The sequence below is a fragment of the Prionailurus viverrinus genome, chromosome B2 (assembly GCF_022837055.1).
Source record: "Prionailurus viverrinus isolate Anna chromosome B2, UM_Priviv_1.0, whole genome shotgun sequence".
Lineage (NCBI taxonomy): Eukaryota > Metazoa > Chordata > Mammalia > Carnivora > Felidae > Prionailurus > Prionailurus viverrinus.
In genome coordinates, this window is record NC_062565.1 from 30,640,148 (window position 1) to 30,667,704 (window position 27,557).

At 56.0% G+C, this 27,557-nt stretch overlaps 2 protein-coding genes across 9 annotated transcripts in view; one reads left to right on the plus strand and one right to left on the minus strand.

Annotated features, from left to right (window-relative positions):
* Positions 1–2,192: 2,192 nt before the first annotated feature.
* Positions 2,193–5,338, plus strand: LOC125166105 (steroid 21-hydroxylase). The gene is made up of 10 exons (XM_047859803.1): positions 2,193–2,492; positions 2,577–2,666; positions 2,770–2,924; positions 3,014–3,109; positions 3,224–3,325; positions 3,423–3,509; positions 3,664–3,864; positions 4,080–4,258; positions 4,336–4,439; positions 4,530–5,338. Exons 1-10 carry the CDS (start codon positions 2,294–2,296, stop codon positions 4,793–4,795), a joined length of 1,479 nt encoding a protein of 492 aa, XP_047715759.1. The 5' UTR covers positions 2,193–2,293; the 3' UTR covers positions 4,796–5,338.
* TNXB (tenascin XB) overlaps positions 4,825–27,557 on the minus strand; it is a 57,078-nt gene continuing 34,345 nt past the window's right edge. For 5 of the 8 annotated variants that reach the window (XM_047859777.1, XM_047859785.1, XM_047859782.1 and 2 more), the window contains 28 exons: positions 27,200–27,508; positions 26,359–26,667; positions 25,931–26,233; positions 25,188–25,538; positions 23,377–23,700; positions 22,634–22,984; positions 20,725–21,021; positions 18,621–18,950; positions 17,876–18,226; positions 15,503–15,835; positions 13,680–14,003; positions 12,937–13,287; positions 12,051–12,338; positions 11,387–11,662; positions 9,856–10,143; positions 8,733–9,056; positions 8,098–8,433; positions 7,688–7,810; positions 7,426–7,569; positions 7,166–7,285; positions 6,919–7,062; positions 6,691–6,821; positions 6,426–6,558; positions 6,178–6,329; positions 5,981–6,077; positions 5,728–5,889; positions 5,485–5,648; positions 4,825–5,118 (listed from right to left, as the gene is read on the minus strand). In XM_047859777.1, the coding sequence (XP_047715733.1) occupies positions 5,014–5,118; positions 5,485–5,648; positions 5,728–5,889; positions 5,981–6,077; positions 6,178–6,329; positions 6,426–6,558; positions 6,691–6,821; positions 6,919–7,062; positions 7,166–7,285; positions 7,426–7,569; positions 7,688–7,810; positions 8,098–8,433; positions 8,733–9,056; positions 9,856–10,143; positions 11,387–11,662; positions 12,051–12,338; positions 12,937–13,287; positions 13,680–14,003; positions 15,503–15,835; positions 17,876–18,226; positions 18,621–18,950; positions 20,725–21,021; positions 22,634–22,984; positions 23,377–23,700; positions 25,188–25,538; positions 25,931–26,233; positions 26,359–26,667; positions 27,200–27,508 (6,920 nt within the window). In that variant the 3' untranslated portion in view covers positions 4,825–5,013. Of the gene's footprint in view, positions 5,119–5,484; positions 5,649–5,727; positions 5,890–5,980; positions 6,078–6,177; positions 6,330–6,425; positions 6,559–6,690; positions 6,822–6,918; positions 7,063–7,165; positions 7,286–7,425; positions 7,570–7,687; positions 7,811–8,097; positions 8,434–8,732; positions 9,057–9,855; positions 10,144–11,386; positions 11,663–12,050; positions 12,339–12,936; positions 13,288–13,679; positions 14,004–15,502; positions 15,836–17,875; positions 18,227–18,620; positions 18,972–20,724; positions 21,022–22,633; positions 22,985–23,376; positions 23,701–25,187; positions 25,539–25,930; positions 26,234–26,358; positions 26,668–27,199; positions 27,509–27,557 lie in introns of all 8 variants that reach the window. The other 3 variants (XM_047859779.1, XM_047859778.1, XM_047859783.1) reach the window with 3 other exon arrangements.

Below are 27,557 nucleotides of genomic sequence, written 5' to 3' on the forward strand. Positions count from 1 at the left end.
CGACCTAGAAATCCTTCTAGAGAAATATGCCGAGATCAGTTTTGATGGAAGCTGAGTCTGTTCAGCAGCCTGCCATTCAATCGTCCAACAGCAATTTGTGGGCCTCTCACTCCCTGCCACACCTTCCTTGTGCCAGGTCCCCATCCCCTGTGAAGTGTGTGATGCCCGGGAGCTGAATGGTCCCAAGTGGCACACAGTTGGGGCATCTGACCCGATCTGGGAGAAGTGAAGAGGGACAGGCTTCCCGGAGGAAGTGACATGTAAGCTGGGTTCCGAAGGCTGAGGAGTCAGGCAAAGAGACTGGGGGTGCACGAGGGGCATTTGAGGCAGACGGAAGAGAATATAAAAGGCCCAGAGGGGCAGGACTGGGCACAACTGGGGGCACTGCATGTAATCCGTTATGTCTGAAGCTTGGATTTGGAGGTGGGGGCTGGTGGAGGGATGGGGCTGGCAACAATGCCATTGGTAACAAGATCAAGCATCAACAGGCTTTCAAGGTACCAGATCTCAAGTCAGTTTGTGAAGGTTTGTTCACAATCATGCCAGCTTTCCAGGTCACTGTTCTTTTGAATGGAGTCCCCTCCTATTCCATGCAACTTTGAGACGTTCTGGCCTTCTTTGGGATTTCAGAGGCTTCCTAGGGCTCTTGTCTCCATGGCCCTGTGGTTGCCCATCAGATCTCTCTTCCCAAACTAGTCAGCATGGGTGGCATAAACCCACTTATGAGAGCCAGGGATTCAGCTGCAGTTGTGACAAAATGCAGCCTGGGTCCAGGAGGTCGACTAGGAGGAAGGGAGCAGCTATTACTGCCTGCCCAACCCTAGGAATCCCACCCCTGCCTTCTGCCTCCCGGTCCTGGGCATGGGTCCAGGCTGAGCCTGAGCCTCTTCCACCAGGACTTCCTGCAGTTACCTCTTTAAGCTGGAGGGTGGCACAGCCAGTGTCTCTACTCAGGGTCTCCAGCCACATAGCCTGTGCTCTGAGTAAAGCTCGAGGGGAGAAGGTCTAATGAGTCCTGGGTGCTGGGATCAGTTTACAGAGCCAGGGATGGGGAGTTGGGGGATGGTCTGGGCCTTAGGTCACCTCCCACCCCCCCACCCCCACCAGGCAGCCCTGACGTCTCGGCACTGTCACCCATTTGATATGCTCTCTCCCCCAAGCCCCTCCTTTGAGCCCCTCAACTGCCTCCTCACTCAAAGAAGGTGGTTCCTGATTGCTCTGCCAGGTCCCCACCCCCTATGGCAACAGCTTCCAGGAGAGGGCTGGACCCATGATCCCAGCTGTGGCTATCTGGTTCCTTCCTGGGGACTTTGGCATCTATGGGGGGCACGTTCAGTCATACCAGGAACCCTCCCTCGCCCTGGGGCTGGACCTATAACCTGTGGCCTCTGACCCTGAAGGCAGCCCCATTCTGCCTGTACCTGGGGTCACACACAGCTGGACCACAGAGAGACACCAGAGGGTGGGCGGCAGACAAGGAGGAAGGAGGAGTGACAAGTGAGGAGCTGGCCCCTCTCTTCAGCTTTTCCTTCCCCTGTCCCTGTCCTTCCAAGGCCAGTGAGGTCCCCTCTCCTGCTCTTCATTCAGTTCTCTGAGATACCACTGTGTTTGGAGAATAATTCTTATTTTTGGCTCAAGCCATCTCTAGTTGGTCTCTTTTCCTTGCGACCAAAGAATATATCAAGTACATAGCAAGAGCTCCAAATTGGGGGACCACATAATTCTTCATCTTCTTCAACTTTTGAGGCTGAAATACGGCAGAGTGAATAATTACACTGGGACGACCCAGGCAAAGCAGGCCGCGTGGCCACCCCATCTGTAAGTTAAAAACACGCAGACCACTTTCAACTCATTTTGTTCCTCAGGCGATCCTGGACAGCATATAGGTAGGGACGGCCATTGTCTCCCCGAGACAAAGTCCGTGGCAGTAACGTGGTCCAGGGTGGGGTGGTGGTGGGCTCAGGCCAGACGAGAGGGCTCAGGCCAGAGAGTGACTACGTGTTTCTGCCTGGTTGACCTGCAGCCAGAAAACTGATTCCAGCTGTGGGAGAAAAGGTCAGGGTTGCATTTCCCTTCCTTTCTTCTTGATGGATGAGAAGCTTGCTCTTTAAAATGTGGACTCTCCAAGGCCAGGTCGACTGGTGTCTTGCCAAGACTGTGTGGGCGGGACAGTGGGCAGGGACCCGAGGGAAGGAGACCAAGGAGGCCCCAGAAGAGCCCGAGCAGCGAGGTGGATGAAGGGCCTCAAAAGCTATAAGTGGCCGCGCCAGGGCCTGTGCCTGGGTCTCTGGCCATGCTACTCCTTGGGCTGCTGCTGCTGACCGCGCTGGCCGGCGCCCGCCTGCTGTGGAACAAGTGGAAGTACAGGAGCCTCCACCTCCCACCTCTTGCCCCCGGCTTCCTACACCTGCTGCAGCCCGACCTTCCCATCTATCTGCTTGGTCTGACTCAGAAACTGGGCCCTGTCTATAGGCTCCGCCTCGGGCTGCAAGGTGAGTCTGCTTCCTCCCTGGCCCCACCACGGTGGGGAGGTAGGGGCCTCTCCCTGCTGACATCTTGCTTTGGCTGTCCCCCAGATGTGGTGGTGCTGAACTCTAAGAGGACCATTGAGGAGGCCATGATCAGGAGATGGGTGGACTTTGCTGGCAGACCCCAGATGCCCTCCTGTAAGCATCGGGGCATTTCTTGAGGGAAGTACCAGGCTGGGGGAGGCAGGAAAGGTCAGGCCTGTGGCTTCCTTGGTCAGTTCGACCCCTCCCCTACTCGCAGATAAGCTGGTATCTCAGCCCTACCAGGACCTCTCACTAGGGGACTATTCCCTGCTCTGGAAGGCTCATAAGAAACTCACCCGCTCCGCTCTGCTGCTGGGCATCCGCAACTCCATGGAGCCACTGGTGGAGCAGCTGACCCAGGAGTTCTGTGAGGTGAGGCTGGACTCCCACAGGCACCCCGGGTCAGCTTCACTTCTCCCTGCAGCTCCGTGGCCCGTTTAGTTCCCGCTCCTTCTCCACAGCGCATGAGAGCCCAGGCCGGCACCCCTGTGGCCATCCAGAAGGAGTTCTCTTTCCTCACCTGCAGTGTCATCTGTTGCCTCACCTTTGGAGACAAGGTAAAGGCTCTCTTGCTCTCACCTATGTGCCTGGGCCCTTCCTTAGCCCCTCCCTGGTCCTCTCTGGTCCTGAACTGAAAGGATTGCCCCCGCCCCCCCTTTTTTTTTTGGCAGGAGGACACCTTAGTACATGCCTTTCATGACTGTGTCCAAGATTTGATGAAAAGCTGGGAGCACTGGTCCATCCAAGTTTTGGACATAGTTCCCTTTCTCAGGGTGAGGAGGTGGAGCCCAGACTCCCTGGTCCTGGGAGGAAGGGCTGGGAGAGCAGGCTTCCTTGCCAGCAGCTCCACTCTCTTGCTCCCTGCCCCAGTTCTTCCCCAACCCAGGCCTCCGGAGGCTGAAGCAGGCCTTGGAGAACAGGGACCGCATTGTAGAGAAGCAGCTGAGGCAGCACAAGGTGGGAACGCTGTGTGGACCCGGCTGCCCCCAGCCCACAGCCAGGGATACCACTGCCCCAGAGCGAGGCGTCCCACCAGTCCTGAACCTGTTGCCCCCCTGAGACTCCTCTCCCCAAACCAGGCACTCAGGCTGGTTTGCCTTCCCTCCCACAGGACAGCATGGTGGCAGGCCAGTGGAGGGACATGACCGACTACATGCTCCAAGGGATGGGGAAGCCAAGAGTGGAAAAGGGCCATGGACGGCTCCTTGAAGGACACGTGCATATGTCTGTGGTGGACCTTTTCATTGGTGGCACTGAGACCACAGCGACCACCCTCTCCTGGGCTGTGGCGTTCTTGCTTCACCACCCTGAGGTGCACCCTGGGGGCAGCCTGGCCGGGGCCACAAGAACTCAGCCCCTGGGGCGCCCATGCAGACTCTGTTCACCCAGGGGGCGGTTTCTCCTAGCTGGCAGGAAGGTTCCACTGGGTTGCTTCAGGGAGCCGCCGGAGCCTGGGAGGCCGGGCGGCTGTGGGTCAGCTAGCACAAGGTTCTGACCCCAGACACCAGGCTTGCTCCCATTTCTCAGATTCAGCAGCGACTGCAGGAGGAGCTGGACTGTGAACTGGGCCCTGGGGCTTCAGGCTCCCGAGTCCCGCTCAAAGACCCTTCACGGCTGCCCTTGCTCACCGCCACCATCGCTGAAGTGCTACGCCTGCGGCCTGTTGTGCCCCTGGCCCTGCCTCACCGCACCACACGGCATAGCAGGTGACTTCCGAGAGCTGAGGATGCATGGGATGGAAAGGGGGAATCGTGGCGGGTCTCTAACTCCACCCTCTCCTCAGCATCTTAGGCTACGACATCCCTGAGGGCACAGTTGTCATCCCCAACCTGCAAGGCGCCCACTTGGACGACACAGTCTGGGAGCAGCCACATGAGTTCCGGCCGGGTGTGTGGCGGGGAGGTCGCCCGTGGCGTGGGGGTGGCAGAGGCTAGTCCCGGCGGCTACCGAACCCTGGGTCTGTCCTTCTGCCCACAGATCGTTTCCTGGTCCCAGGCACCAGCCCGAGAGTGCTGGCCTTTGGCTGCGGAGCGCGAGTGTGCCTGGGTGAGCCGCTGGCACGCCTTGAGCTCTTTGTGGTGCTGGCGCGGCTGCTCCACGCCTTCACGCTGCTGCCCCCCACGGGCCCGCTGCCCTCTCTGCGACCCAGGTCCCACTGTGGCATCAACCTCACAATGCAGCCTTTCCAGGTGCGGCTGCAGCCCCGGGGAGCAGTGGCCCCGGGGCCGAGCCAGCACCAGTGACAGGGCAGGATGCACGCCGGACACATGCCTCAGTTTCTCCTTTTATTACTCCCGTACAAACCCCTTCCCTCCCCCCCTGTAAACATGGTGCTGTGAGATCGCTGACGGAGAAGGCTCCCTCCGGTGGCTGGAGAGTGAAGGTGGCCCCTGGTTCTTCTCTCAGCGCGACCCCTCAGTGCTCGGCAGTCATACTGGGGCGCCGGAGAGGTGAGCAGTGGTCAGCCTTCCCGGGCCGCTGGGGGCCGGTAGCTTCTTGGTCTCAGCTTCATTTCCGTGAAGGGTACAGAGAACTCGAAGCCTTTCCAGTAGTACCAGCTCACCCCCTGGGCGAGGAGTTGTTGAGACGGAGTCAAAGGCAGACATCCCATTGGCTGCCACCACCCCCTTCTTCCCCCCCCCCACCGGCCCTCTGGGAAGATGGTTCCCAGAAGTCAATCGCCCTTCCTCTCCCCCACCCGCTTCAATGATCCTCAACCGCAAAGACTGAGGCTTAATCTGGGCTGGCCCTTCACACCCAATAAAGCGTGCTCATTTCCCCCTTCAGATAACTTGGGGAGATTGGCATCATTCTTCCATTTCACAGATGAGGGCCCTGAGGCGCCAAGCGGCTCGGTAACTTGTCCTGCCACACCCCAGCAGGTTGGACCCCAACCCACTCCCCGCTCTGGGCTGCCTCCCAGGCCCCTCACCTGGTGGTCCACTGTGCTCCCATAGAGCCCGTTGAGGTTGGCATAGTGGCAGTTCCTGTACCACCAGGCGCCGCGGTACGAGACGGCGCAGGAGATGAGCAAGTTGTTGGGGTCTCGATCACGGGCAGAAAAGACACTGCCGCTGTGGTAGCTCATGGAGTCCCCTGCACAGGTGTAGAAGGAGCAGTGAGGGCCTCCCCTCCCCCTGCCCCACCTTCCGCGGCCCCGAGGCCCACCCCTCACCTGCTGTGCCATGGTAGCCCTCCAGATGGAGGCGGTAGTACTCGGGAGCAGAGTCTACTCGGAAAGAGTCGTACTGCGCAAACACGGCCTCGTCCCCAGCCCGCAGGTCCACGCGCATGGAGTAGTCGCCGGCTTTTGTCAAGCTGTGCAGGGCCTCATTGCCTGGGGGTAAGGGAGAGTGCTCTCATCAGGGTTCTGGTGCCCACAGGGCCTCCACCCCTTCCCCGGTCCCCAATCCCTGTGAGGCACTGACCCAGCCAGAACTCCCCAGAGATGTTCCCAAAGCCATGGGCATAGTCCTCCCAGTCCCTCCAGAAGTCAGTCTGTCCGTCCATGCGGCGCTGGAACACCTGGGAAGCAGGGAAGCAGGTGGAGGCACCGTCAGCCTATGGCTCCTGACTCAGCAGCCCCCGCCCCGTGCAGAGCCTCGGGGGCCCGTCTGCCACCCACCAGCCAGCCGCCCCCGTCGGTCTCCATGTCACAAAACACATTCAGGGGCCGCTCGCGGTTGCCATTGAGGAAGATGGTGGTGGCCCTTGAGGTGCTGGCTCCGTTCTGCATCTCTTCCCCACAGTCCCGAGGGAAGGGAATCCGGAGTCCACCTGAGAAGAGGAGAATGAGGGGCTGAGTCCTCTTCCCAAACCCTAGACCCCTGCTGCCTGCTCAGCCCCTGACCTTAGGTCCCAGTGCCCAAATACCGGTGGTGAAGGAGGTGGACACAGGTGGTGTGAGGCTCTCGCCCCACATAGCTCGGAGCCACACGCTGTACGGGGTGGAGGGAAAGAGGCCCAGGAGCTGGTGAGAGGTGACCCCTCCTGGGAGCAGGATCTCCTGTGGGACACACAGGGAGCAGGTCAGGGGAGAGGGAGGTGGAGCCCCACTGGGAGAAGCAGAGGAGGGGGCAGTACCTCCTGGAGGGGGGCCCGGGAGGGGAGTCGGCCAGTGAGGGAGGGGTGGGGGCACCTGGGTCTGTCCACCAGGGGTGTTGAAACTAAGCAGGTAGCTAGTCGGCGGGACTTGGGGCTCAGTCCAAGTGAGCAGGGCCGTGCGGGGGGTCACTTCCTTGGCCTCCACGTCTTGGGGGGCCTCCAACCCTGGGAGGGGAAGGTGGGAACAGAAGATGGAGATGAGGCCCATCCTAGCTCCCCTGGACCTTCCCTCCCCCTGTCACGCACACCTCACAGGCCGTACCTGTGGTGAAGGTGATGCTGGCCGGGGAGGTGAAGTTGGGGCCCCGAAGACCCCGTACCGTCGCCGTGTAGTTGGTGTGGAGCACAAGGCCACCCAGAGGGTAGTCCACAGCACTGCCAGGGGTTGAGCCCTGCAGTGGGGGGGCTGGGAGTGGGGGTGAGCATCAGCATCTGTCCCCTTCGTGCCCTGCCAGAGCCCCTCTCCCCACCCTCAGCGAGTCTTCTCCAGAGGCCTCAGCCTCGCTCACCCCCTGGGGCTGTGACACGGACGTCATATGTGTCCACAGGGGTCTGGGGGGGCTGCCAGTGCAGCAGAGCGGATCCCTCCGTCAAGTTCAGCGCACGAAGCTGGGTGGGGCCGTCAGGAACTGGGAGAAGGGAGGGGGCTCAGAGCTGTCCCCTGCTCCTCTCCCCACCCCTCACCTTCCCAAGCCCTGCTGGCCTCACCCCCTTTTCCCTCCTCCCTCATTCTCCCCCTACCTCCCGCCCGGGTCTCAGTCCATCCTACCTGTGGTGAGGAAGCCTGTGAGTGGCTCGCTCTCCTCAAAGCCACGGACGGAGACCACCGTCACCTCGTAGTGAGAGCCTGGGATCAGCCCCTTGAGTTTCTGGGTCCGGGCTCGGCCATCCACCTGCACGCTCTGTGGCTCCCCTGCAAACATGTCAGGCTTGGGAGTTTGCCCAGGGAATCAAGGAAGGGCTGCAGGGTTGTTAGAGTGCAGGGAGCAGGAGAAATGAGGGCAGGTGAGGACATGGCAAAAGGGTGTCACCTCCATCTGCCAGCTGGTAGGAAACTTTGAAACTGTCCACTCTGGATGGTGGAGGCGTCCAGCTGACCAGGGCCGAAGTTTCCCTGATTTCGCTGAATTGAAGGTCACGGGGGCTTTCCAGAACTGAGGGGGGTGGGTGCCAAGGAGTGGCAGTGAGGGCACAGGGCAGGGGGCCTCTGGCCCCAGGATCCGCACCCCTTCTTCCAAGGCCCCAGTGGCTCCAGACTTGCTCACCACCACCCCTTTCCTCTAGATCTAGAAGAGGAAGTCTCTGTAGATTCCTCCAAGCCTTCCACCACTCACTGACCTTCCCTCTGGCTGAGGCACTAGGTCCCACCCTACAAAGTACAAAGACCCCCCACCCCACACTTTGGGGCAGCACGTGAACGTGCCCAACGTGGGGGCCTTACCTGGGCTAAGGGTGCGGGCCGTGCCCTGGATGCTGTCGGCCTTGTGGGGCCCACGCAGCCCATACAACGTAAGGGTGTATAGGGTCCCTGGACGCAGGTCCCGTAGCACCGCTGAGCGCCGTGTCCCTGGTACCATCAGCTCCCTCTGCAGCAGGGGACGCAGGTGGGGCTCCAGAGTGCTTGGTGATGGGACCCCAAAGCGGAGCAGGAAGGAGTCAAAGGCCCCAGATGGGGCCTCCCAGTTGAGCCGCAGCGAACTGGTGGTCACATCAGTCACCGACAGCTGGGACAGGCGGGGCCCCGGCTCCCCTGGGGTCTGACCGGCAGGAGCAGGCCCTGCACAGAGTGGGTGGGAGACAGAAGCACACCACCTCGGTGGCCTGGGGCAGTCTCTTCTACCACCCCACCACGGCCTCCCGTTTCCCATCTGCGAAATGGAGCTAATGTGGGGCTGGCACTGACAGGTGGGACCCACAGTGAGCACGCGTGTGTAGAGCCAAGGACTGCTAGTGCACGCCTTCCTCCCTCTATAGTACCCTGCTTATGTGTCACCACCTCTGGGCACCCCCTTTAGCCCTTTCAGTCCCAGACTAGAGGTGGGGAGGCCTAGATACAGGGCCCTCAACCGGCAGTACCTGTGGTGCCCTCAGCTGAGATGGGCCCCAGGCGCTTCCCTCCATGGAGGCCATAGAGGAAGAACCTGTAGGAGGTGCTGGGCTCCAGGCCCGACACTAGGACCTTGTTCTGGTTGCCATCCACGAGCAAGGCCTGGGGCTGCCCATCCGTGTCCTGATACTGGACCACGAAGGAGTCAAAGGGGCCCTGAGCCACACTCCACGAGAGGTGCAGGGAGTCTGGGGTTATGTCGCTCACTGCCAGTGTCCTTAGCTGGGGCCCTTCAGGGTGCTCGGGGGCCTCTGTGGCTGGGCGCCAGGGGGCTGGCGTGTCCTCTTCTGGGGCTGTGTGGAAGAAGCCCAGGGGAGATGCTGAGCAGGGGTGACTGAGGCTCTTCTGGCACCTTCCTTCTCTTGACTCTGTCATTTCCCTGCCACCCCTGGGCCTCTCTGAGTCAGCACTGTGGCCCCATTACCCTCTGTTGGCTCCCTTGCAGTGTCTGAATCAAGGGCTTGCTTCCCCTTTTCTACCTTTGTGTCTTCTTACGCCTCAAGATGTCTGCACAGCCTGCTCCCTCCCCACCCTCCCTGGGTGCCTAGGCTGATGGTCTGCGGTAGGAATAGCTGCTCACTCCCTGAGATCGGGGCACGTGGTCCTCCTGAGAAAAGCTGAGGAAGGAGCTGGCTGGTGAACCAGAAAGGCAAATCACGCCCGCCATGTTGGGCCCAAGTGCCCCGTCCTGCTGACCTGAGCTGGGTGTTAGTAACTCCTGAGGAGGAGCCTGCTCCATCATGGCAGCCACTTCTACGGGTTGCTATGTCCCTTGCCTACTTTCTGTTCCAGTTATTTTCCATTTGACAAAAAGTGCTCCTGACTCACCCACAGGAGGGGTCTGCCCCTATCTGGCAAGGCCACCCTGCGGGGAGGAAAGAGCTGCCTCAATAGAGTGATGGGGCACAGCTGGCGGCGCTGAGCAGGGTGGGGGCCGGGACGCTGGGGACTGCTGCCAGGGCCTTTCCTCACGCCTGCCCTGGTTCCAGCTTTTGATGGGCTCCTTGGTTACCATCAGAGCTGGCCCCACTGCATTTCCGTTCCTCCAGAGCCCTTGGCAGGCCTCCTTACGCCCCAGGTCCTCCTGCTCACCTGTCATTCCCAGGACGGAGATGGGGCCCAGGCGCTGTCCTCCGTGGATCCCATAGAGCAGAAACTTGTATTTCCTGCCAGGCTCCAGACCCTCTATGGTGACTTCCCGCTGGTCTTTGGCCACAGGCACTGCCCGGGGCTGCCCAGCTGTGTCCCTGTACTGGACCACAAAGGAATCAAACAGGCCCTGGGCCACTGTCCATGAGAGGCGCAGGGAGTCTGGGGTCTCATCTGTCACTGTCAGCTCCCCCAGGCGGGGCGGGCGCTGCTGCTCCTTCTGCAGGGGAGCTGTGGAGAGTGGGAGGAGAAACTCTTGGTTAAAAGCTACCTTTACCCCAGCCCTGGCAACTTCGGGGAGGCATGAGGGTCTAGGAAAGGGTCCCTGCAGTGTGGCTGCAGTCTGCCCAAAGGAAGCAGAGCGAGCAGCTTGATCTCTCCTCTGGAGGCCACTGAACAAACTCCTTCCTGCGCCCACTCCCTCCTTGGCGTGATCAGGGTGCTGTAAATGCATAAAAGATCACCTTGTGAGGTAGGGTGCCTGGGGGTGTAGAGAAGGGCCTCAGTTTCCCCCTGGCTCCTAACCCCTTCAGCAGGGATGTGGCTGGAGCTGAAAAAGGCTCCCAGAGGGTATCTGGGTTGTCAGGGAGACACCCCTAAATACTAAGGGCTGGGCTGGGCTGGGCAGCCAGAGCTTGGCCAGGACGTCCCCCTCTCTTGCAAGCAGCCTGGGCCATCCTTCTACCCACTTCCCCAGCCCTGCACTAACATCACTGGACCAGGGCAGCCGGGTGGGGCAACACTGGGAGAACAAAGGGCAGAGCAGAACACAGAAGAGACCTGCCCAGGTGGGGATGGGTATTGGATGACGGGGTCAGAGGAGAAGACTGTAGTCACTCCCCATAGTGAGGGTTTGGGGAAGAGAATTATGCAGTCTGATTGTCCCAGGCCCCAAGTGACCATGTGCCCCATCCCTGTCTGGCCAGGGTGACTCATGGTCCTGGGAGTGGAGTAAGGGTCAGTGACCCACCTCCACCCTTCCTCAGGGGGCTAAGTAATGGGCACAATGACAGCAGATTTTTTCCATAGTCTTTTTGCAGCCAAATCCTTCCATATTTTCCACTTCTTGCCTCCGTTGGGACACAGGGAGGAGGATGTGATCATTTATTAAGTGCCAATAGGTATTATTATTCATAAGTATTATGCAGGTGCAGAAACTCAGGTTCAAGGGAAAGAAGTGGCTTGCCAATGGCCACACAACTGGCAGTTGGAATTTGAACACAGGTCTGCTTGGCTCCAAAGACCGGATTTTCTTTATTACATCAGCGGTCAGTGAATGAAGGAAATAATGCATGTAAAATACTCAGAATAGTGTCTAGCATGTGACAGGGACTCAGTAAATGTTTGCTTTTGGTGTTATAAAGGCTGAAGGCAGGAGAATTAAACTGCATGGATAGGCAGGGGTTCGGGGCAGCTCTGGGGGCTTGGATAGGAGGCAGCTCTAGAAAAGGTGGGGTACAGGGCTAGGACTCACCTGTGGTGCCATCAGCAGAGATGGGGCCCAGCCGCTTCCTACCGGCCAGCCCATAGAGCAGGAACTTGTATTTCCTACTGGGCTCCAGGCCCGAGATGGTGACCTCGCGCTGGTCTGAGGCCACAGGCACCACCTGGGGCTGCCCGTCTCTGTCCTTGTACTGGACCACGAAGGAGTCAAATTCACCCTCAGGGACTGTCCATGAGAGGCTCACAGAGTCTGGGGTCAGGTCTGTCACTGTCAGCTCCCCCAGGCGGGGAGGTTTTGTGTCTGGGGCTGGAAAAGAGAGAGAGGTGTATGGGAGAGTGACAGAAATGGTGACAGAGGCAGACAGAGCTTCCTCAGGGTGCTAGGGCTGTGGGAGCTGGTTCCGGGAGCTAGAGGGAATGGCTAGGCCACATGTTAGGAAGGGGGGCGGCAGAGGAGTAGGGATAAAAGATGAGCCGAGGAAGAAAGCAGTGTCCCTCGGGATGTAGGAAAAGTAGGGAGAAGGATGAGAATGAAGGCTAAGCGGGGAGCCCTGGACCTGGATTTCACTGGACTCAGTAAATAAATAGGTCTGGAACGTGGAGCACGGAAACAAGGAACTCTAACGGTCACCACAAGGGGGCGAAGGACACTGGGAAGGCTCCAGTGCTGAAGATGGCCTCCAGCCTTCACCTACGGGTCTTTGCATCTGCAGCTATAGGGCCATGCCGCTTCTCATCCTGGAGTCCAAAGAGTAGGAACTTGTACTTCCGGCCGGGGGCCAGACCCGAAATGGTGATCTCACGCAGGTGTCCACCGACAGGCACTGCCTGGGGCCGCCCCTGCACATCCTTGTACTGGACCAGGAAGGAGTCGAAGACGCCCTGGGCCACGGTCCATGAGAGGTGCACTGTGTCAGAGGTCACGGCTACCACGGCCAACTCCCCTAGGCGGGGTGCCACAGGGGGCTCTGTGGGCTGGGAGGCTGGAACAGAGCAGAGGAGGCCGAGGGGTCACTGGCAGGACCCTTCAAAAGAGAGAGAGGGACTGCCTTGCTCAGGCTATGAAATGAATGTTTTGTAGCAGGTACTTCTAGAGTGCTTAATGTGTCCCAGGCATTGCTATTAGCAGCTCACAGAGTAGCCTCACACAACAACGTGGGTGCCAATATCATTATCATGGCAAGTTTGTGTGGCTCTGCAGCACAGAGAAGTTAAGAAATGTTTGTGAATTCACACAATTAATACGTTCAGAGCAGGATTCAAACCCAGAGACCCTGGTTGTGCAGCCACATTCTGAGTCACTAAAACACCCAGCCAGGGAGCTTGAGGAAGCCATACAGGAAAAACTAACCAAGTCTGAGGTTCCGTATCAGGGAACTTATGAGGTAAAACTTATAAGCACAGGGTACATGCCTACTGACCCTAAACACAGTCTCTATCATCCTCATTCAATGAAAGCATGAGGCAGGATCACCAGCACCATATGAGGAAAGAGAGGGGCCTAAAGGACCATTTGTGAGGAGTGCTGATCTCTAAAGGGAGAAATCAAGAGAGCAAAGAAAGGCCCCAGCTCTCACTCACCAGTCACACCCACGGTGGACACGGGGCCCCAGCGCTGCCCCCTGTGCAGGCCATACAGGTGCATCTTGTACTTGCGCCCCGGCTCCAGGCCCCCGACGGTGACCTCACTCTCCTCACCCCCGACACGCACCACCTGGGGCCGCCCGTCCCTGTCCTTGTACTGGACAGTAAAGGAGTCGAAGTGGCCCTGGGGGACGGTCCACAAGAGGCTCAGCGAGTCTGGGGATGATCCTGTCACTGTCAGCTCCCCAAGCAGGGGCTCCTCGGGGGACTCTGGGGCCTCCGTGGTGGGCTCTGTGGGGCTGGGGGTCTCCTCCACCTCAGTAGAGGTTGGGGTCTCTTCCTCTGCAGCTGAAAAGGAGACACACAGAAAGGATGAGGCAGGATCCCCAAGAGATGTTCTTGGTCTTAGGAGAATGGAGAGCTGTGACCATGTCTGGGGGCCCCAAATTCAGTTCAGAGAAGCCCATGCTTGGGGATGGCTGGGGTTGCTCAGCTGACATCTCAAAAACATGCTTGGGGGCTTCCAGGGTCAGCAGTGGGGAACTCTGAACAGACACCAGCATAGCTCATGGAGGCCCTTTCTGCCCAGGAGGACCCCTTGGTCCCCAAGGGGAGGCACAAAGGGCACCATGGCTCAGCCTCCAGCTAAGGGACCTCCTGAACCCCACTCACCCATCACCTGAGAGAGGTGACCCCCCTCCCTGGCTGACCCCACCCTGGGGCTTCCACCGTCCACTCACCTGTCACCCCAAAGGCAGAGACGGGGCCCATGCGCTGGCCACCATGGAAGCCATACAGGTTCATCTTGTACTTGTGGTCTGGCTCCAGGCCTGAGATGGTGACCTGGTCCTCATTCCCTGGCACCCTCACCGCCTTGGGCTGCCCATCCCCGTTCTTGTACTGGACCAGGAAGTGGTCAAACTGGCCCTCGGGGACAGTCCAGGAGAGGTGCAGGGAGTCGGGGGTGGCGTCTGTCACTGCCAGCTGCCCCAGCCGTGGCTTCATGGGAGGCTCAAGGGTCATGGTGGACGGGGCTTGGGTGGTCATGGCTTCATATTCTGGAGCTGCACAGAGACACACAGGGACAGGTGAGGACAGGCAGGCAGGTCAGAGTATAAGCAGGTGTATTACAAACATAAGATAATGAGGAACACAGCATCGCTGGCCACAGTGGCTCTAACTCATCTACTCTTCCCAGTCCCTCAATGTTGGCCTTCTCTGCCCCTTACCCTCATCTCGCCCTGCCCTCACCCACCCCTACCCACACCCCGCCACCTCTCCCAGTTTTTCCTGCACCCACCTCCCCTGCACACTGTGCCCTGGGCCTCCCTCCACTGGGGTCTCCTTGGCACCTCACTCCCTTTAGCTCATGTTGAGTGCTCCCAAACAGCTCAGAACCCCCTTCCCCAACTGGAAGCCTGGAATCTTCCTGGATCTGTTCCTGTCCCCAGCTGCCATCAGACTCAACAGTGTGCAACTCACTCTCAAATTCCTCCTGGGTCTCCTCACTCCCCACACCTGCAGCCCCACCAGCCTGGCTTGCCTCACCTGCACTCCCCCAACACTGTTGCCTCTCACCTGAATCTCCACGTCCCTACTGGGCTCCCTGCCTCCCTGTCCCACCCGTTCCTCACAGGGGGCCAGGATGAGCCTTTCAGCGAACATTTGATGGTGTCAGCCTTAGCTTAACTATGCAACAACCCTCTCTATCCCCGGGAGAAATCCCTGGCTTCTGAGCTGCTCCTACCGCCCACCCCCATCTCAAGACTCTCTTTCCAACTCAGAAGATCTCACACAAAGTCCTCTTGGTCCCTCTCATGGGCCACTAGTTTCCAGTCCTTGGCACCAGCTATGATGTGGATCTGACTCCAACACTGTCAGCAAGCTAACTTCTGCCCAACTTCGGTTCTCAGCTGTCCTGTGGACTCCTGCAGGCAGGCTGGCTTAGGCATGCTTCCCAGTCTGGCCTGGCCCTGGGGCTTCCTGTCATACAAATATCCCCTGTTACCTGACTGCTGGTTCACAGCCTGTCTCCCTGTGCTTGGGAGCTCCATCACCATAAGAACTTGTCTCTCTGCCATGATCAGGCTTACCCCAGGGAACTCCCACAGTGCTTGGCTCAGGGCATCCAGTCTTGTTGGCCCTTGGGAATCCTAAGTCTGGTAATACCCCAACCATGGGGCCCGGAGGTGCTTCCATCAGCATGCTGCGTCCTGAACACCCTCTGTCTCCCCCTCCACCTCAGCCTCCAGTGAACTACAGAGAGGCTGAGCCTCTGGGAGAAATCAGGGATGCAAGTACAATTCTGTCAAAAAATTCTAGGAAAGCATCCAATTGCTTTGTTATGAGTGAGGAGTTCTGCTACTCAAAGTGTGGTCCTGCGACCAACAGCATCCTCATCACATTAGAATGAGAATCTCTAGCCCCAGCCCAAACCTGCGCCATCTGAGCGTGCCCTTTACCAAGAAGATGTGTTGTGTCGAGTATTTTCATGCAGGTGGTAATAATGGGAAAGTGTTGTAGGGCCTTCTTCCCCACCAGCCCAACTCTCACCCTCACTCACCAGTCACGCCCACAGTGGACACGGGGCCCCAGCGCTGCCCCCTGTGCAGGCCATACAGGTGCATCTTGTACTTGCGCCCCGGCTCCAGGCCCCCGACGGTGACCTCACTCTCCTCACCCCCGACTCGCACCACCTGGGGCCGCCCGTCTCTGTCCTTGTACTGGACAGTAAAGGAGTCGAAGTGGCCCTGGGGGACGGTCCACGAGAGGCTCAGCGAGTCTGGGGATGATCCTGTCACTGTCAGCTCCCCCAGCAGGGGCTCCTCGGGGGACTCTGGGGCCTCCGTGCTGGGCTCTGTGGGGCTGGGTTTCTCCTCCACAACCTCCTGGGGGGCTGAGAGAAGACAGGGGAATGGGGGCTTAGTTGTCAGCTTCTCTGCTGCTGATGCCAATTAGGACAACAAAATGCATCCAGTGATAACTCCGCCAGCCGTGGAGTAGAGGCTGGAGAGCCTTTGGATTAGCCAGCTAGTAACTCGTTGATGGAGAGTGCTGAGAAGGGCTCCCAATTCCCATCACGCACGGACTGGCAGGCACCATAAACATTCAAAAGGTCATTCAGACATGTGCCAGGAGCCAAAATAATTCTCATTTACTTTGACCCAATAATCCCATTTCTGGGCAGCGATCCTAAGAAAATTATGAAAAAGCAGGAAAAAGTTGTGTCATGGGGGTCCATTACAGGATTATTCATAACAACAAGATGTGTCAGGGACCCAAATGGCCCATAGAAGATGATTAACTTTGTTATGGCGTTTTTACCATGAAGCATCAAATAACCATTAAAATGATGATTAATTCAGGTTGTGCAGCCGCAAAATAAATGCTCACAATATAACTGATGTACAAAAACAAAGGATGAGCCAAGAATCATATGACCACTCTGTAATGTGAAAACATGCACTGTATGGGAAATGCAGAGAGAGGACGTGTTATTGATATTGTTATTAATGGCAATTATTGGGTCAAAAGGTGTTCTCATGAGAGACTTTTTCCCCTATTTTTCCCTATTCCATACCAACATATTCTATAATGTTGATATTATTTCACCCGAATAATGTAGACTTAGAAAGAAACCCTGGACTATAAAAATTCATCATCGGATAGTGGGTGTGGGGGGTAGGCCGTGGGTCCCTTACACTGTCCTCCTTACTTTGTGTATGCTTGTGATTTGCTGTGACAGAGGGCAACAAAATTGACCAGTGGATCAAAAGTAACACATTCCTTCAGGGCGGGAGCTGTTATCATGTCCACTTTCTGATCATTCCCGTTCTCCCCATCCTGCTACACTCCTAAGAAGGCACGTAGAGAAAGAGGCCCATCCCCCAGGAGTCAGAGAGGCTGTGTGAAATCGCTCCTTTGTCTGGAGTATGTTCAGGAGAGGATAGTGAACCTCCCAGAGCCGCTCACTGGGTGTCATAAAGGTGGTGAGCCCCACGCCCATGGAGAGGCCTTCACACGACAGCCTTTGGAGCAGGCAGATGATCTCTGTGAAGGGCTCTCACCAGGCATCAGCATTGGGCTCACACTGATTTAGAAAAGCCACCCTGACTGCCCTTTTAGAATTTAATTCACCTTGTGATTTGCCCCCCTAATTTCTTACATTAGAAATAACTTTTTCAAAATTAGGAATGAAAGAAGTGTGAGAGTGATGGGGAAGAGACGAAAAGAGCACAAGGAAGGAGAAGATATTATGTTTAAAGGAAATATTCCCTGACTATAAATAAGTACTCATTATTTAACAAAATTTGGGCAACACAGAATAGAATAAAGCAAGAAAAGGGCTGGAACATTCTATCCTGCCCCACAAAACATGCATCTTGTGAGACGTGTTTCTTTCCAGTTTTCTTGCCATGCCATGTTATTTTCCAGTGGCTGTGATTAGCATCCTTACAAAACCTGGGGGCTCCTTTTTCAATGTAATATTATCAAGTAACTGTCTTATGTCAAAACATTTCAGTGATGGCATAAAAGCTCATCTTCTAGATGATGCCTAATTACTTAATCGTCCCAATGTGATTGGATGTTGTCGTGTTTCTTTCTTTCTTGTGTGTGTGTGCATGCTTGCGTGTGTGCACGTGCAAATGTACCTGTACACGCATGTGTGTACGCGTGCTTGGCCTGTGCCTGACACACTTCTTAGCAGCCCAGGGGCTGACCATCAGAAGGAGGTCATGCTGGTGTGTATGATGAAGCTTCATGTCAGCAAATGCCACACTACTAACCACAGGCCACAGACCATAGAGGAAAGGCATGAATGGGGGCCAAGGTCTGGATCCTCAAGGACTAGCAAAAGAGCAGAAGACTCATCCAGGTTACTGATGACAAAAGGTAGCTCTCCCTGAAAACCTCTGATCCCTGCCCCATCACTCACCGGTCAGGCCCACAGTGGACACAGGGCCCCAGCGCTGCCCCCTGTGCAGGCCATACAGGTGCATCTTGTACTTGCGCCCCGGCTCCAGGCCCCCGACGGTGACCTCACTCTCCTCACCCCCGACACGCACCACCTGGGGCCGCCCGTCCCTGTCCTTGTACTGGACAGTGAAGGAGTCGAAGTGGCCCTGGGGGACGGTCCACGAGAGGCTCAGCGAGTCTGGAGACGATCCTGTCACTGTCAGCTCCCCCAGCAGGGGCTCCTCGGGGGACTCTGGGGCCTCCGTACTGGGCTCTGTGGGGCTGGGGGTCTCCTCCACCTCAGTAGAGGTTGGGGTCTCTTCCTCTGCAGCTGAAAAGGAGACACACAGAAAGGATGAGGCAGGATCTCCAAGAGATGTCCTTGGATCTTAGGAGAATGGAGAGCTGTGACCATGTCTGGGGGCCCCAAATTCAGTTCAGAGAAGCCCATGCTTGGGGATGGCTGGGCTTGCTCAGCTGACATCTCAAAAACATGCCGGGGAGTCTCCAGGATCAGCTGTGGGGAGTCCTGGAGAGCCACCAGCATAGCTCATGGAGGCCCTTCTCTGCCCAGGAAGACCCCTTGGTCCCCAAGGGGAGGCACAAAGGACACCATGGCTCAGCCTCCAGCTAAGGGACCTCCTGAACCCCACTCACCCATCACCTGAGAGAGGTGACCCCTCTCCCTGGCTGACCCCACCCTGGGGCTTCCACCGTCCACTCACCTGTCACCCCAAAGGCAGAGACGGGGCCCATGCGCTGGCCACCATGGAAGCCATACAGGTTCATCTTGTACTTGTGGTCTGGCTCCAGGCCTGAGATGGTGACCTGGTCCTCATTCCCTGGCACCCTCACCGCCTTGGGCTGCCCATCCCCGTTCTTGTACTGGACCAGGAAGTGGTCAAACTGGCCCTCGGGGACAGTCCAGGAGAGGTGCAGGGAGTCGGGGGTGGCGTCTGTCACTGCCAGCTGCCCCAGCCGTGGCTTCATGGGAGGCTTGGGAGTCATGGTGGGTGAGTCTGTTGGCGCTGGCATTTCTTGGTCCTTTCCTGGGGCTGGATCAGGAGATAAAGAGACTGTGTGGAAATACCTTGTGGGTTCCCTTCTCATAAAAGATATTGGATTTCTCCCAGGCACACCAAGGCATCTCCCCAGGGTTAAGACATCATTTCCCTGGTTTGAATGTTGAGTAACTAACAGACAGAGCATACTCTTGTGGTGACACCATGGTGGTAGGCTGGGACTGCCATGATACTCAACACATGCATGCATTGAACCCTTGGGAGCTGCAGAGCAAATCTGTGCATAGGGACAGAACTAAGGCTTTATAATACCACCAAGCATAGCAGATAAGTCACATCAGAAGGTACATCTACTCAGGTTTGGAAATTCTACTTTGTGAGTATTTTCCTTTAATACCTCCTTTGATTTAGAAGGTTTCTGAGCATTTTAATTTTTTTTAACATTTATTCATTTTTGAGAGAGAGAGAGAGAGAGAGAGACAGAGCATGAGTGGGGGAGGGGCAGACAGAGAGAGGGAGACACAGAATCCGAACCAGGCTCCAGGCTCTGAGCTGTCAGCACAGAGCCTGACACGGGGCTTGAACCCATGGACCGAGAGATCATGACCTGAGCTGAAGCCGGATGCTTAATTGACTGAGCCACCCAGGTGCCCCTACTGAGCATTTTTAGAGATGAATTTAGATTTTACAGTTGAGGCCAAAGAGATGAGACCACATGTGATCATCTTTGCAATTGGGTTGTTTTGGACCTTGTATTAGCTCTCTCAGTAATTTATGGTACAGATGACCCATCACACCTTCAGATTTTTCGTCTTTTCTGTTCTGCATAGGGTTTCATTCTTCCTCTTTTAAAAAAAATTTTTTTTAATGTTTATTTTTTTTTGAGAGAGAGAGAGACAGAGACAGAGACAGAGCACGAGCAGGGGAGGAGCAGAGAGAGAGGGCGACACAGAATCTGAAACAGGCTCCAGGCTCTGAGTTATCGGCACAGAGCCCGACACAGGGCTCGAACTCAAAAACTGTGAGATCATGACCTGAGCCAAAGCTGGATGCTCAACCGACTGAGCCACCCAGGTGTCCCTTCATTCTTCCTTAATCGTTGAATTACAAAAGCATCTTGTTTCCTATCTGTTCTGTTTGGAAACTGGGTCTTAAGCATTGAAGGGTAATAGCTCCAAAGGACCTTAACAAAAGCAACGAACAGCCCTGTTAGTAATGAAGGAGGCGAAGTGCCTTGTGAAGTTGCACATTTGACTAATACTCACCATTGAAGTAATAGCATCCATGCTGGCAGGATTCTCATAATTATGAGAGTTCATTCTAAGAATTTTCAGAGACTAATTTTCTTCCTCTTCTTTCATTACAGATGAAGAAAAGGAGGCACTGAGACATTCAGTGACTCTCTTGGGGTCACACAGCTCAAATAGGCTGAGGCTTCAAACCCAGGTCTGCCTGAGTCTATGTTATTTCCCTGATGTCCTGCCTCTTCAAGGACCAAAAAGCCTGTACGTAGGGGCACCTGGCTGGCTCAGTCAGTAGAGTGAGCAGCTTGTGATCGCGGGGTTGTGAGTTTGAGTCACATGTTGAGTATAGAGTTCACTTAAAAAAAAAAAAAAAAAGCCTGTGTGTAAAGGCTGAGGTGTCTGGGTAACACCAAAGACTTGGAGTAGAGACACTAGCAGAACCACTCTCAGGAGCTTGGGAGGCTCAGTCTCAGGGACAGTGGGACAAAAATACCTGAATACTAACAGTGAAAGAGAAACTGAGTCCAGCTAGGGCAGGGCCCAGTGTCCTGTTGCACACTCACCAGTTAAGCCAACAGTGGAGACGGGGCCCACACGCTGGCCACCGTGGAAGCCATACAGGTTCATCTTATACTTGTGGTCTGGCTCCAGGCCTGAGATGGTGACCTGGTCCTCATTCCCTGGCACCCTCACTGCCTTGGGCTGCCCATCCCCATTCTTATACTGGATCAGGAAGTGGTCAAACTGGCCCTCAGGGACAGTCCAGGAGAGGTGCAGGGAGTCGGGGGTGGCGTCCATCACTGCTAGCTCTCCCAAGTGTGGCTTCAGAAGGGTATTGGCAGGGGGCTCCCCTTCAGGATCTGGGAATAGATGCAAACAGAAGCTTTCCTATTGCTAGAAGTAGTTGAGGCCCCGGCTCTCCTGGATTCAGACCAGAAGGTGGGCCAGCTCTGTAAGCTTAACTTGAGACCCATTTCTGCTTATCATCAAACTTCTTGTGGTCTCCTTATGGTCTGTCAAACTTGGTAGGCAGCCTCTTAGCTCAGGGCCTTTGTAGTGACTATCCCCTTTGCATGAATGTTCTGACCCCAGATGCCTGCGTGGTTCATGTCCACACTTCCTTTAACTCTTTGTTCAAATGTCACCTCTTCAGGGACAATCCTGATCACCCTATATAAAATTCCAATTCTCCCAATTGCAATGTATCTTCCCGTTTTTGGACCTGATCCCAGCAACAAATTGCAAAACAACACTTATGAGACAATCAGGAAACTAACACTACCTGCATACGTAATGATATTAACGAATGTTCATTTTTAAAGAAAAAATAATAGTGTGGCTATATTTAGTCTTTAAACATTTTTTTAAATTTTAGTCTTTAAAAAATTTTTTAATGTTTATTTATTTTTGAGAGAGAGAGATAGAACATGAGCAGGGGAGGGGCAGAGAGAGAGGGAAACACAGAATCCAAAGCAGGCTCCAGGCTCTGAGATGTCAGCATAGATAGAGCCTGACACGGGGCTCAAACCCACAGACTGCGAGATCATGACCTGAGCCGAGGTTGGAGGCTCAACCCACTGAACCACCCAGGTGCCTCTATTTTTAGTCTTTTTGAAAAGAGTAATACACTTAAATATGAAGCAATGAAGTATAGAGTGTCTGGGATGAGCTTACAACAGTATATCCATACACTGGAATACTATTTGGACAAAAGGAATGATGTACACCTACAGGTTACAACATGGAACCTCAAAAACACGTTCAGTGAAAGAGGCCGGACACAGAAGAACACATATTGGGTGATACCACGTGTCTATGTTCAGAAAAGGCAAATCTACAGATATAGAAAGTAAATTAGTGGTGGCCTGGATCTGCACATCTGCACACCAGTTTTCTTCTTGGGCCGAAGGAAAGTTCTAAAATTAGATAGGGCTGATGGTTGCACAACTCTGTAAATATACTAGATATCATGAAACTGTATACTTAAAACAGGCGAATTTTATGGCATGTAAATTATATCTCAATTAAGCTGTTAATAAAGAACATATTCTGGTGGGAGGAGGGCAGAAAGAGTGGGATGAGCCAGGCTGGCCAGGAGGTAACATTAAGATGGCAATGGACACATAGGATTTCATTTGCTATTTTTTTCTCTTTTGTGTGTAAATTCGAGTCGTGTATAGTAAATATTTGCTGAATGAATTAGTATTTCATGGCATTTGTTTCAACCACACACACAAAAAAGATCTTTCCAGAGTACCCAGGCAAAGCAGAAAGCCCACAAATGGGTCAAGGTATCACTGCCTCAAAGGCTTCCACTCCAGACACCACATCACACTTTCCTGAGATGTTACTGGACAAAGGGTGGGTTAGGTGGGGTTTGAGGATCCTGGCTCTCCAGTGTAGGACACCCCGGAGCTCTACCAATGGACCCTTACTTGACACAACCCAGGAGGCTCTTTAACCCTCACTCACCAGTCACGCCCACAGTGGACACGGGGCCCCAGCGCTGCCCCCTGTGCAGGCCATACAGGTGCATCTTGTACTTGCGCCCCGGCTCCAGGCCCCCGACGGTGACCTCACTCTCCTCACCCCCGACACGCACCACCTGGGGCCGCCCGTCCCTGTCCTTGTACTGGACAGTGAAGGAGTCGAAGTGGCCCTGGGGGACGGTCCACGAGAGGCTCAGCGAGTCTGGAGATGATCCTGTCACTGTCAGCTCCCCCAGCAGGGGCTCCTCGGGGGACTCTGGGGCCTCCGTGCTGGGCTCTGTGGGGCTGGGGGTCTCCTCCACCTCAGTAGAGGTTGGGGTCTCTTCCTCCGCAGCTGAAAAGGAGACACACAGAAAGGATGAGGCAGGATCCCCAAGAGATGTCCTTGGATCTTAGGAGAATGGAGAGCTGTGACCATGTTTGGGGCCCCAAATTCAGTTCAGAGAAGCCCATGCTTGGGGCTGGCTGAGCTTGCTCAGCTGACATCTCAAAAACATGCTTGGGGGCTTCCAGGGTCAGCAGTGGGGAACTCTGAACAGACACCAGCATAGCTCATGGAGGCCCTTTCTGCCCAGGAGGACCCCTTGGTCCCCAAGGGGAGGCACAAAGGGCACCATGGCTCAGCCTCCAGCTAAGGGACCTCCTGAACCCCACTCACCCATCACCTGAGAGAGGTGACCCCCCTCCCTGGCTGACCCCACCCTGGGGCTTCCACCGTCCACTCACCTGTCACCCCAAAGGCAGAGACGGGGCCCATGCGCTGGCCACCATGGAAGCCATACAGGTTCATCTTGTACTTGTGGTCTGGCTCCAGGCCTGAGATGGTGACCTGGTCCTCATTCCCTGGCACCCTCACCGCCTTGGGCTGCCCATCCCCGTTCTTGTACTGGACCAGGAAGTGGTCAAACTGGCCCTCGGGGACAGTCCAGGAGAGGTGCAGGGAGTCGGGGGTGGCGTCTGTCACTGCCAGCTGCCCCAGCCGTGGCTTCATGGGAGGCTCAAGGGCCATGGTGGACGGGGCTTGGGTGGTCATGGCTTCATATTCTGGAGCTGCACAGAGACACACAGGGACAGGTGAGGACAGGCAGGCAGGTCAGAGTATAAGCAGGTGTATTACAAACATAAGATAATGAGGAACACAGCATCGCTGGCCACAGTGGCTCTAACTCATCTACTCTTCCCAGTCCCTCAATGTTGGCCTTCTCTGCCCCTTACCCTCATCTCGCCCTGCCCTCACCCACCCCTACCCACACCCCGCCACCTCTCCCAGTTTTTCCTGCACCCACCTCCCCTGCACACTGTGCCCTGGGCCTCCCTCCACTGGGGTCTCCTTGGCACCTCACTCCCTTTAGCTCATGTTGAGTGCTCCCAAACAGCTCAGAACCCCCTTCCCCAACTGGAAGCCTGGAATCTTCCTGGATCTGTTCCTGTCCCCAGCTGCCATCAGACTCAACAGTGTGCAACTCACTCTCAAATTCCTCCTGGGTCTCCTCACTCCCCACACCTGCAGCCCCACCAGCCTGGCTTGCCTCACCTGCACTCCCCCAACACTGTTGCCTCTCACCTGAATCTCCACGTCCCTACTGGGCTCCCTGCCTCCCTGTCCCACCCGTTCCTCACAGGGGGCCAGGATGAGCCTTTCAGCGAACATTTGATGGTGTCAGCCTTAGCTTAACTATGCAACAACCCTCTCTATCCCCGGGAGAAATCCCTGGCTTCTGAGCTGTCCCTACCGCCCACCCCTACTCAAGACTCTCTCCCCAGCTCAGAGTATCTCACACAAAACCCTCTTGGTCTCTCTCATGGGCCACTAGTTTCCAGTCCTTGGCACCAGTTGTGACATGGATCTGACTCCAACACTGTCAGCAAGCTAACTTCTGCCCAACTTCGGTTCTCAGCTGTCCCGTGGACTCCTGCAGGCAGGCTGGCTTAGGCATGCTTCCCAGTCTGGCCTGGCCCTGGGGCTTCCTGTCATACAAATATCCCCTGTTACCTGACTGCTGGTTCAGAACTTGTCTCTCTGCCATGATCAGGCTTACCCCAGGGAACTCCCACAGTGCTTGGCTCAGGGCATCCAGTCTTGTTGGCCCTTGGGAATCCTAAGTCTGGTAATACCCCAACCATGGGGCCCGGAGGTGCTTCCATCAGCATGCTGCGTCCTGAACACCCTCTGTCTCCCCCTCCACCTCAGCCTCCAGTGAACTACAGAGAGGCTGAGCCTCTGGGAGAAATCAGGGATGCAAGTACAATTCTGTCAAAAAATTCTAGGAAAGCATCCAATTGCTTTGTTGTGAGTGAGGAGTTCTGCTACTCAAAGTGTGGTCCTGCGACCAGCAGCATCCTCATCACATTAGAATGAGAATCTCTGGCCCCAGCCCAAACCTGCGCCATCTGAGCATGCCCTTTACCAAGATCCTCGGGCCATCTGATGTGCAGAAGATGTGTTGTGTCGAGTATTTGTTTTCATGCAGGTGGTAATAATGGGAAAGTGTTGTAGGGCCTTCTTCCCCACCAGCCCAACTCTCACCCTCACTCACCAGTCACGCCCACAGTGGACACGGGGCCCCAGCGCTGCCCCCTGTGCAGGCCATATAGGTGCATCTTGTACTTGCGCCCTGGCTCCAGGCCCCCGACGGTGACCTCACTCTCCTCACCCCCGACACGCACCACCTGGGGCCGCCCGTCCCTGTCCTTGTACTGGACAGTAAAGGAGTCGAAGTGGCCCTGGGGGACGGTCCACGAGAGGCTCAGCGAGTCTGGGGATGATCCTGTCACTGTCAGCTCCCCCAGCAGGGGCTCCTCGGGGGACTCTGGGGCCTCCGTACTGGGCTCTGTGGGGCTGGGGGTCTCCTCCACCTCAGTAGAGGTTGGGGTCTCTTCCTCTGCAGCTGAAAAGGAGACACACAGAAAGGATGAGGCAGGATCCCCAAGAGATGTCCTTGGATCTTAGGAGAATGGAGAGCTGTGACCATGTTTGGGGCCCCAAATTCAGTTCAGAGAAGCCCATGCTTGGGGCTGGCTGGGCTTGCTCAGCTGACATCTCAAAAACATGCTTGGGGGCTTCCAGGGTCAGCAGTGGGGAACTCTGAACAGATACCAGCATAGCTCATGGAGGCCCTTTCTGCCCAGGAGGACCCCTTGGTCCCCAAGGGGAGGCACAAAGGGGACCATGGCTCAGCCTCCAGCTAAGGGACCTCCTGAACCCCACTCACCCATCACCTGAGAGAGGTGACCCCCCTCCCTGGCTGACCCCACCCTGGGGCTTCCACCGTCCACTCACCTGTCACCCCAAAGGCAGAGACGGGGCCCATGCGCTGGCCACCATGGAAGCCATACAGGTTCATCTTGTACTTGTGGTCTGGCTCCAGGCCTGAGATGGTGACCTGGTCCTCATTCCCTGGCACCCTCACCGCCTTGGGCTGCCCATCCCCGTTCTTGTACTGGACCAGGAAGTGGTCAAACTGGCCCTCGGGGACAGTCCAGGAGAGGTGCAGGGAGTCGGGGGTGGCATCTGTCACTGCCAGCTGCCCCAGCTGTGGCTTGATGGGAGGTTCTGAAGCTTCATCCTCCTCTTCCCTTGGGACTGAACAGAGACAGGAGAGAGAGAGACAGAGAGAGAGAGGGGGGGGGGCAGGATGACCATGGGGACACTGCTCTCCTCTGCGCTCTCACAGCCATTTGGAAGGTAGCAGAGCTCTCCTTGCTCACCTGTGAGGGCCTCAATGTGGGCAGGACCCACACGCTGCTGGCCATGGAAACCATACAGGGTCACCAGGTATCTGTGGTCAGATTCCAGGCCAGTAAGGATGATGTCATTCCGGTCACCATCTACTTTGACTACTTGGAGTTGCCCATCTTTGTCTGTGTACTGGACCTCAAAAGAGTCAAAATCTCTCTCCATCACTGTCCAGGAGAGATGCAAGGTGTCTGGCGTGGCTTCCTCCACAGTCACCTCCCCTAGGCGGGGCTCAGGCCCTGGAGGACCTAGGGCCTCGGTTTCGATATCTTCTCTGGAGGCTGGTTCAGAGAGACAGGGAGAGATGGGTGACCGGTCTGTCATTGCAAGAGTCTCCAAGAAGAGAGAACGAGGGAAAGAGTGAAGGACGTGACGGCAAGAGTTCAGCAATAAAAAGGACCGACTATGATACAGGGGGATGAATTTCCAAGGGACTGGAAACCAAGCACAGAATATGTATTGTACTTTCTGTTAAAAGAGATGCTTACAAAGGCAAAACTGTAAGGAGAGAAAACAGTTAGTGGCTGCCAGAGGCTGGGTTTGGGAAAACTGATTGCAAAGGGGCATGGGGAAATGGGTTTCTTGGGTCAATGGAAATGTTTTATATCTCAGTTGTTGCAATGGTTTCATGACTTAGACATTTACCAACACTCATTGTTCACACAAAATTGTATGTAAATTATGCTTCGATAAACCTCATCCCTTCCCCTAAAAGAAGGGAAATGGGAAGCTCAGAAATCCCCTGACTGGGTCAGGCCAGGCGAGCTGAAGCCAGAAGGAGGGACGGCATACTCTGGCCACAGCCTCACTCACCAGTCATGGCGATGGCAGAGATGGGACCCACACGTTTGCCCTGGTGCAGTCCATACAGCAGGAGCTTATACCTGCGGTTTGGGTCCAGGCCCGGGATGCGGACCTCCCTGAGGCTGCCCTCCACAGGCACCACTTGCGGCTGCCCGTCTCTGTCCTTGTACTGGATCACAAAGGAGTCAAACTGGCCCTCAGGGACTGTCCACGAGAGGCTCACAGAGTCTGGGGTCACGCTGGTCACCTGTAGCTCCTCCCCAAGACGGGGCTTTAGGGGATGCTTTGCTTTAGCATCATCCACCGCACTCCGGATCTCTGAGATGGAGACAGAAAGGAAAGAGCTGCGGGTTTCTGGTGGCCTGGG

Excerpts from the sequence above, each read along its gene's own strand:
- LOC125166105 (XM_047859803.1), top strand. The coding sequence starts at position 2,294 with ATGCTACTCCTTGGGCTGCTGCTGCTGACCGCGCTGGCCGGCGCCCGC. Across the intron at positions 3,110-3,223 it reads GCCTCACCTTTGGAGACAAG|GAGGACACCTTAGTACATGC; the intron begins GTAAAGGCTCTC and ends TTTTTTTGGCAG. Across the intron at positions 3,510-3,663 it reads AGCAGCTGAGGCAGCACAAG|GACAGCATGGTGGCAGGCCA; the intron begins GTGGGAACGCTG and ends TCCCTCCCACAG.